Source organism: Pteropus vampyrus, unplaced genomic scaffold (assembly GCF_000151845.1).
Source record: "Pteropus vampyrus isolate Shadow unplaced genomic scaffold, Pvam_2.0 Scaffold388, whole genome shotgun sequence".
In the NCBI taxonomy this organism is placed as follows: Eukaryota; Metazoa; Chordata; class Mammalia; order Chiroptera; family Pteropodidae; genus Pteropus; species Pteropus vampyrus.
The window spans coordinates 982,486-991,531 of NW_011889169.1; the positions used below are offsets into that span (position 1 = coordinate 982,486).

General features: G+C 47.8%; 1 protein-coding gene and 1 pseudogene across 9 annotated transcripts in view; both read right to left on the bottom strand.

Moving 5' to 3' along the window:
- Nucleotides 1–3,286: 3,286 nt before the first annotated feature.
- On the bottom strand, nt 3,287–3,400 carry LOC111731633 (annotated as a pseudogene).
- A 1,607-nt stretch (nt 3,401–5,007) lies between these two features.
- BCL2L1 (BCL2 like 1) overlaps nt 5,008–9,046 on the bottom strand; it is a 42,572-nt gene continuing 38,533 nt past the window's right edge. For all 9 annotated transcript variants that reach the window (XM_023523258.1, XM_011380144.2, XM_011380142.2 and 6 more), the window contains exon 3: nt 5,008–6,696. In XM_023523258.1, the coding sequence (XP_023379026.1) occupies nt 6,559–6,696 (138 nt within the window). In that variant the 3' untranslated portion in view covers nt 5,008–6,558. The remainder of the gene's footprint in view (nt 6,697–9,046) is intronic.

Here is a 9,046-nt window from a genome sequence, read left to right on the forward strand (position 1 = left end):
TACACTTAAATCCTTATTTTTGGCTTTGCTTTTGGGGGCTATCCATACTAAGGTTAGAGTTTGGGACAGTTGGATTAGTCCCCTCAGGGGTCCTTAGAGCACTAATAGTGAGGGTAGGGGGTCTGATAGCATAGCCTGATAACATTTATTTAGTATTTATGGTGCCAGATGCCATTCTTAAACACTTTACAAGCATAAATTCTGCATTAAATCTGCATAACCACCCTATCGGATAGGTATAATTATCCCTATTCTACAGGTGAAGAAATTCAGGCACAGGGAAGTCATTTGTCAAAGGGCACCCAACTACCCAAGGCTGTCTAGTTGCAGGGTGTTGTTCCTAACCACTATAGTAGTGTGTCTCTCCTCTGCCTGTGCTGTTCCACCAGGAGGAGCTGAGCACCGCCAAGGTTGGGCTCTTCCTGAAAATCTGTTGCAGTGGTCCACTGCAGAGCATGTGGCCACCCACCTGAGAAGGCCACCCACCCTCCACAAGGACCCTCCGCGAAGTCCATGAAGCCCCTGGAGAAATTTGTTTTCCAGGTGCCTAGGGAGCTCGGCAGGAAGCCAAGGTGAGATTGCTGTGTCTAAAAGGGACAGCCAACCAGCTACAGAGGCATATGCCACCACATAAATGGTTGGCAAATAAGGGCCTTCACATTAATTTTATTAATATTATTTTTACAATGCAATAGGACAAGGCACAGACTTATTTTGCTTGGGGAGAGGTTTTCACCTCAGTGCAATTTGAGCCAAGACTTCCTGCTCATTTTCTATTCAGCGACAAATTTACAAACCATCTTGTTGGCTAGGCCACTACATTGTGTTTATATTCTTTATTTTCAGAAGATCCTTTTCTTACTTTATGTCCACTTTCTTGGTATCTTAGTGTTTTACAAATGACTTCCTCAAATTTTAAGATTGACGTGTTAAAACTTTGTAGTAAAACCATTTAAATTTCCTAAGAAGCCACAAGATTCTTTACCATGGATTTATTCAAGCTAATTATTTACATGTGAACCTACTGAAATGGGATGGTTTAAATAATTTAGGAGGAATTTTTAATACTCTGTATGCTCAGAATTTTAATGCATGGATATTTATTAAAAATCAAAGAAGACAAATTTATAGAGATCATATGAGTTCACTTCTATTGTTTTATATATATTAAGAAAAAATTCTTATTTTTGCCTCATGACAAAGGCTGTGATGGTGGAGAGAGAAAAATAGAGGGCTGGACATTATGTAATGAATTTGATTATGATATAAGCTACTGATTTTTCTACATGACTTGTGAATTTTTAAACATTGCACAAGCAATGCACAAATCATCACCTTAAACTTTTACAAATTCCGAAGAGTATGAAAAAGTCAAAGCTACTTTTTAACTTTTGGCTTACTAAGAGATTTTTTAAAATCATGAATAGGTATTAAATTTTACCAAATACTATTTTGATATCTACTGAAATATCAAGGATTTTGTTAATGTTTCAATACAATAAATTACATCAAAAGATTTCTAATATTGAGTGAATCTTGTTTACCTGGAATAAACCCTACTAGGTCATGACGTATTATTCTTTTAATATGTTGTTAGAGTTGATTTGTTAATATACTTAGAACTTTGGCTTGCATTGAAGAATTTGCACTCAAAAGGCTAATCAGCTCTTTGTTCTGTTTCTGTACATATGCTTGCTGCATAGGCCTTAGTCAAAATTAACTAAAGACTCATCTTTCCTTTTGCTTGTTCTAACCAACAAATTTAACTGCCTGTACCCCATAGCAACTCCCGAGGTTTGTTAACTGTCTGAGGACAAATTAACCAATCAGCCCATGCCAAATAAGCTCTATATAAACAAAGTTGCAACTGAGTTCCGGGCCCAGCTCTTCAGAGTGCTAGCTCTTCTGGGACCGCAGGCATAACAAACCTGAGTTCTCCAACTCTCCCAGTGCTGTTTGGTTTCTCGGGTCTGATTTTTGCAACATTTCTGCAACAGCATGTTTATAAGTAAATTGGCCTTGAGTTCCCTTTCCTTTCCTTCTTTCCTTGTCTTTTTTTCTTTCTTCCCCTCTCTCCCTCTTCCTTTGTATTATACAGGCTTGTCCAGTTTTAATGTTATAGTTTCCTTAAAAAAAAAAAAAAGTTTGAAAACTTTATGTCATTTCCTGTGTTCTGGAACTCATCAGAATGAAAATACCCAAAATGAAAAAGTTCATTTGGATTTCAAATCCATTTGATTACATTGCATTTCTCAATTAAAGAAATATTGGCACATTTAAATATAATTTTAATTGTAAGCTTTGAAATGGTTTATCTTTTTTATCACCTATTTGAGTTTACAAAGTCTCTTGTCAATGTTGACTACCAAGAATTTGAAGAGAGATCATTAATAAACTTTGGTCAGGGATTGTGTGAACCATTTTGATAATGAAACCTCACATAAAAAGTTGCATTCACAGAAACAAGATCAAGTTTCTTAAGAAATAAATTTCAAAATAATGTATTTGGATGTTTAAATCAAAGTTAATACTTCCTCTCTGGAAAATATGTTGTCTTTCATTCTTCTCATTATAAAATACAATACATAGCAGAGGTCCCCACCCCCTGGACTGTGGACCAGTACCAGTCCATGGCCTGTTAGGAATGGGGCTGCACAGCAGTTGAGCCAGTGAAGCTTCATCTCTATTTGCAGCTGCTCCCCAGCGCTAGCATCACCGCCTCAGCTCCACCTCAGATCATCAGGCATTGGATTCTCATAGGAGCATCAGTACCTGATGCCAAAAAGGTGAGGACTGCTGATATATAGAAGTGAGATGAATTTTTCCCCAGGACCCATATAGACAGTCTGAAATCCCTTCCAGCTTTCCCTTTCCAATATTTTGTGTGTGTGTCACAGATGTTTAGGATTGGGAATCACTGAGTTAGAGATCTGGTTTAAAATCTTGCAGACTATTATCCAGCTAGAAAAAAGAATGAAGCTACCATGAGTACCTGGGGATTCATGTATGAACACGGAAACATTGTTCTATAAGATAACATTATTTAGGCGTAGAAAGTTAAGGCACAGCGTCTGTTACCATTTGTGCAAAAAAAAAAAAAAAAAAAAGGACCAAAATATATTGATATCTATATATTTGCCTGTACGTGAAAAGACATTTCTGGAAGACTATCATGAATCTTGGGAGGGGACCTGAGTGGCTAGGTAAGGGGACAGGGACGCTCTATGGGCGTAGGGGTGGGTGGGAGGCAAGAGGCTTTGGTCTTTTTATTTTTTTTAATTTTTAAAGCCTACAGCACCCAGTATTCCTAGGTGGTCTCCCATCCAAGTACTAACCAGGCCCCACCTTGCTTAGCTTCAGAGATGAGACCAGGCGTGTTCAGGGTGGCATGGCCATAGACGGCTTTGGTCTTGAACTAAGGAGAATGATGATCCAGAGCCCATGGCAAGCTCTGAATCCAGTATCCGAGGGTTGGAAGTGCAGACGACCTTCTGGTGTGCAGGGAGGATGGAGGACAGCGGGAAAGCTGGCCAGGTGGGAGACAAGTCATGGATCCTGAGCGAGGGCACCTTGGGGTGGGAGTGGCTTTCAGGTTGCATACCTCGGCCACCAGGGGGCAGTCAAGCTCGCTCCTGAAAGCGGACCGACAGGTCCCATCTGGCCTGCCCCCAGCTGGAGCGCAGCCCCTGCGGTCCTTGCTCTTTCCCAGACCCCACCCCACCTTCAGACACAGCCATGTGGAACTTCGTGAGAACCTTCTCCCTCTTGCTGGGTAACTTGTCTCATGGCGGGGTGGTCGCTGCAGGAACCCCCCTCACCCAACATCCAGTACTCTTCCAAGCTCCACTGGGTTATCTCATTCAGTGTTGACCACCATCACTTGAGATGGGTACTGCCATCATATCTGTTTTATAGAAGGGACAGGTAGGGTATAGGTTGATGACTTGCCCAAAGACCAGGAATGGCAGCCCAGGATACACACTCTCTGAACTGGAGCATTAAGCAAACCATGGCTTCTTTTCCCACTCTGCTCCGCTCCAGAACTTTCTTCACACAGCAGCCAGAGGGCGCTTTAGGGAGGGCAGATCCTCCCTGACTTACAAACTTCCTCTGCCTCTGGCTGCTCTCAGGGTCAAGTTCAGTCCCCTCACCCCATCTCTCTGGCATCACTGTGACTCAAAGCCCCTTCAACTCTAGATACATCAACTTTTTTTCAGCCTGAAGAAAACTCATGTTCATCCTGTGTATTTGCTTCTTCTTCACCAGGACCACTCTTCTTGCTTCCCCACTTCTTTTAGTTAACTCTTATACATCCTTCAGGCCCTGGCTCTGAGGTCACCCCTTCCAAGGAGCCCTCCCTGACTCCTATTAAATGCTGCTGGAACATCCACAATGAGCCTGTTGGGTAGCACTGGCCTCAGACATGTGCTTCATTTTATAACTAATGGCATCATCATTCCAGAAACCTGAGTCACTCTTGACTCCTCTCACTCTCTAGAGCTGTCTCTAATCCATCAGCTAATCTTGTGGAATCTACCCTTAAAATGTTATCTCAAGTCTGACCTTTCTTATCTTTCCCCATTAAGTCCTTCAAGTCTTGCCATGCTTCTCATGGTCATCCTGTTTCCACTTTTGCCCTGCACCACCTATCCTTGTATTTATCTGTCTCCCTGAAGAGAATGGGAGCTCCATAAAGGCAAAGGCTTTGTTCACTGTAGAATCCCCAGTGTCTTGGAATATGCTGTATGTTTCTTCCACTAGAATGTCCGCTCCTGAGGGCAGAACTCTGTCCTATTCATACACAGCCCCAGTGCCCAGCACACGGCAAGTGCTCAGTAAAAACCCTGTCAATAAACAGATGCAGAAACTCAAGCCCAGAGGGAAGAAGGAACTTGTCCAAGGCCCTTCCCTGGGGGCAGGAGAGCCAGCACCAGTACCCCACTCTCCCACAGCCTGTCAGCCAAGCAACTCCTTCTTACTCATCTCAGCACACAAGAACCCAGACCCTTTTTGTTCACTGAGTCAACACAGTTTATTACTGAACTGCACTTTCACCTTCACACAGACTATTTCAAAGAGCTGGAACAAGTGTGGGGTGGGGGGTGGGAGAGGGACAGGTGCCCCTCAGGAGCCAGGACCCCCAGCTGGCTTCCCCAGACCAGGAAAGGGGAGGGAGCATCAGGCTGTTCAATCTCTGGGCACCAGCTCTCCACGTGCACACGCACAGCAAGCCAGCAGCTCCTCACACATAAATACAGACACGCTTAACAAAAATAGTATATCATCTTCACAAGGAATAAAAACTAGTCTTGAATATGTACAGCAGAGAGCCCGGGGTGGCCAGAGCTAGGCCAGGACCCCCAGGGATGAGACAGGCCATAAATGGAGCAGAGGAGAAAGTGAAGCCTGAAAGGTTCCTGGCCAGGCCACTCAGACCTGGAAGCCTGGCTGCCCAGGCTGAACAGGGGGTGGGGCACGATCTGCTAGGCCAAGCAGGACCGGCCTTTCTAGCCAGCCCTACCTCCACCCCGTGCACCAGGGCTCTCCGTCTTGCCCTTCCTGCCTGAGGTAGGGAAGACCCTAGGGCTCCCATAGCTGCTCCCTGTAGCTCCCCTTTGCCTCTGGGCCAAGGCCCCTGAATCCCTGGATCCCATGAGCAGCAGCCCGAGGCATGCCACAGGCTGATCTCCTTGCAGGAAGTGAGGCAGCTGAGGCCATAAACAGCTCTGGGGCACCTGTCTTGGGCCCAGTTGGTCCCTCAGTCACGATCATGGGAGGGAGCCAGGGGAAGGGAAGAAGGGAACTGGGGTAGTGCTAAACTACAAGGGCCACCCTAGCTTTGGCATGGGGTACTTCCTGCAGCTATAGCCCCCTCCCTCCTGGCTGGGGCTGGCTTCTAGCCAGAGGCCTCTGGATGACAATGAAATTGGGGGCAGGGACTTTGGCCAGGCCAGAGGTGGGAGGGGACCCTGGTCCTTGTTTCTTTATCTCGAGCAGCCTGAATCTCTAATTAGTCACAAGTGGCCCCTAAGTGGCTATTGGAAGGTGGGGATGAAAGGAAGGGGAGCCCAGGTCCTTGAGGGGGCGGGGGCGGGAATAAGAAATGATTAATTCTGAGGCCACAAACATCAAAACGAAGGCAATCTAGTCTTTCTGGGAAAAAGGGTCAGAAAACTTTCCGGCTCCCTGGCAGGAAAGCATTCTTGGGGCGGTTAAAGGGTAAGGGGGTTCCACCAAACAGGCAGGACGCCTCAGCCCCCAGCCACAACCCTGCCCCCCCTCCACCCCAAACCTGCCAGCCTCCATGGGGCAGATTTTTGGAGAAATTTGTGGGTTCTGAGGCCAGGAGAACTGAGGTGTGAGGGAAGGTGGCTCTCACAGAAGCATGGTAGATTCTAGAAAACTAACTGCGGGGGACCAAGTCTAGGCCCAACCCTGTGATGGGTGGTTGGACACAGGCTGCATGTAGTGGTTCTCCTGGTGGCAATGGTGGCTGGAAAGAGGGATGCGGTGGGTGCAGGACGGGGATGGGACGGTGAGTGGGTGGTCAGTGTCTGGTCATTTCCGACTGAAAAGTGAGCCCAGCAGAACCACGCCAGCCACAGTCACTCCTGTCAGAAGCCAGCGGTTGAAGCGCTCCTGACCCTTCCGGCTCTCGGCCGCTGCATTGTTCCCGTAGAGTTCCACGAAAGTGTCCTGCAGAGAGAGAGAAGGAAAAGTGCTGTTTGAGTTCTTAAACAGTAGCATAGGTGGGTGGGAGAAAGGGGGGCCATCTGAATACAGTGGCCTTGAGTGATCTGAAAAACTGTAGCTATCCCTGCCTACTCTGGCCAGATAAAGGGTTGAGGGCTGCCCTCCTTCCTGATCTCCAGATGGGGATGACCAACCCATTTCATTGTTGAGAAAACAGGTACAAAGTAAGGAAAGAGCTTTGTCCAAGGTCAGACGGCTAAGAAGCACTATTCCAGAACCTGAGGTGAGAAAGAGATGGGCAGGGTCAAGGAATGATGGGAGGCAAAATGGCTGGAGCAGAGAGCAGAAGAGGAAGGGTTAGGAGAGATGAGGGTGCAGGGGTGAGCGAGAGCTGGACTATGTGTGGTCTGGAAGCCACAGAGGAGCTTGGAGTAGAGTCCAAGTGTAATGTGGAACCACTAGGCCTTAGACTTTCCACTGCTGTGATGGAGGAGGGAGGGAGAGAAAAGGGACAGGGTAAATTTCCAGAGTGATTCAGAGGCAGAGCAGGTCTGGGGACTTTTGGCTAGGGACTCCTTCTTCCTCTGGAGGGTGCCTCAGCCCAGGGCAGGCTGATGGGTGGGCAGGGCAGAGTAGAGAAAGTAACAACCATGCAGGACTGGGATGGATCTGAGAGGTCCTGTCCCTGTCCCCCACCCCAGGGGGTGTGACTCTGGGCCCAGGAGGAGGTGAGCAACAGTCTTCTGCTTCAAGCTAGTCAGGAGGTAAGCACATGATCTGGGTAGGGAGGGGCTTCGGGTTAAATTACCCAGCCCAGGGCGGAGCCAGCCTGTGGGGCAGGGAGTAGGATGACTTTAAAGATGACTTTTCCCACCCCATCTGTCCTTTAATCCTCCCAACAATGCTGCAAAGCAGGCTGTCTCTTCCTATTTACAGACCAGGAAGCTGGGCCTCTGAGGACAGAAGGACTCGATCATGTCTCTCAGCTTTGTCAGTGGTGGAACCAGAATGTAAGCCTGGTGTCTGGCACCTAGAAATCAGTGTCCTCTGTGCGTGTAGGGAGGGAACGAATCATTGGCTGGTTCCAGAGCCCGTGTTTTTGCCTCTCCACCAAGAGCTCACACTCTGGGCTCACATTTCTACCTGATCCCAACTTGCACATATTTGGTGGGCAATACATGAGTAGAACAAAGGTACTGCATGTCTACTAATTGCCAGGCACTGTTACCTCATTTCACCTTCAAGAGAATCCCCAGACTAGAGATTTGAACCTCATTTCATAGATGAGACAACTGAGATTTACAGTAGGGCAAAGCCAGGATCAGAAACCAGGACTGCTCGGCTCCAAAGAGAGTGCTGCTACACGGCGACATTCCTTTTGTGGGGGGCTGGGGAGGACTTGTCCTAGCTAACACTGAATATCCTGGATAAAGGGATGTGCGGATGGGGTGGAGGTAGGGCCTTGGGTCTGGGGAGAGAAGGGCAGGGGCAGTGGCAGTGGCAGCAGCCAGTCTCCTAACTCTTGGCCTTGTTGCTGCTCAGGCCTGGCTAGTGTGGAAATGCTTCCCTGTCTCTCCCCTCTTCCTCCTGGCTAGCCTCCATGGGTGTTGGCAGACAAGATAATTCTTACAGGAGTTTTAATTTTTCTGATCCCAAGAGAAGTAGGTCCAGGTGGAGTCAAAAAAGATGGGTCTGTGATGCAGGAGAGTCCTGGGCTGTGGGGAACGAACATGGGAGAAGTGAGGCTATTCATGGCCAGGAGGCCGTGGTTATCCCAAGGGGCCAAATGTCCCACAAGAAACCAGGGACAATGGGGTTGTAGCCAAAGTAGGAGAGGCCTGGCTCCCTTGATGGGAACTTAGCTGGAGTAGAGGGTTGGCAGTCACAGGAAATTTTCAGCTCTAGGGCCGAGCTGGAGTAAACAGGCCCTGTCCCTGCAAGGGCACAAAGCACTCACTGTCCAGGAACAGTCACTCCAGGGTGGAGGGAACATTCTCATTTTGGTGCCACAGAGAATGAGGCTCTGACCTGCCCAGCCCCCATGCGCGCATTCCTGGCCAGGACAACCTTTGTCTCCACTTCAATGAGATCCTTCTCCTGGGAAGGAGGGAGGAGGATTTCCAAGGGCTCTGGATTCTGGGGATTGCTTTTGCAGAGAGCATGAGCAAAATGGGGCGTGCTGTTCCAGGGCGGGTGCCCGAGAGGCAGTGGTGTGGGTATATTTAGCCCGCAGTTCACACAACACACTTGGAAACAAACACAGCCATTTTCTCAGCGGGCGGCTGCTTTGGATAAATAAACAGGATTGCAAAGCAGCCCGGTCTGGAAAAGCAGAGAGATAACCACCCCCCCC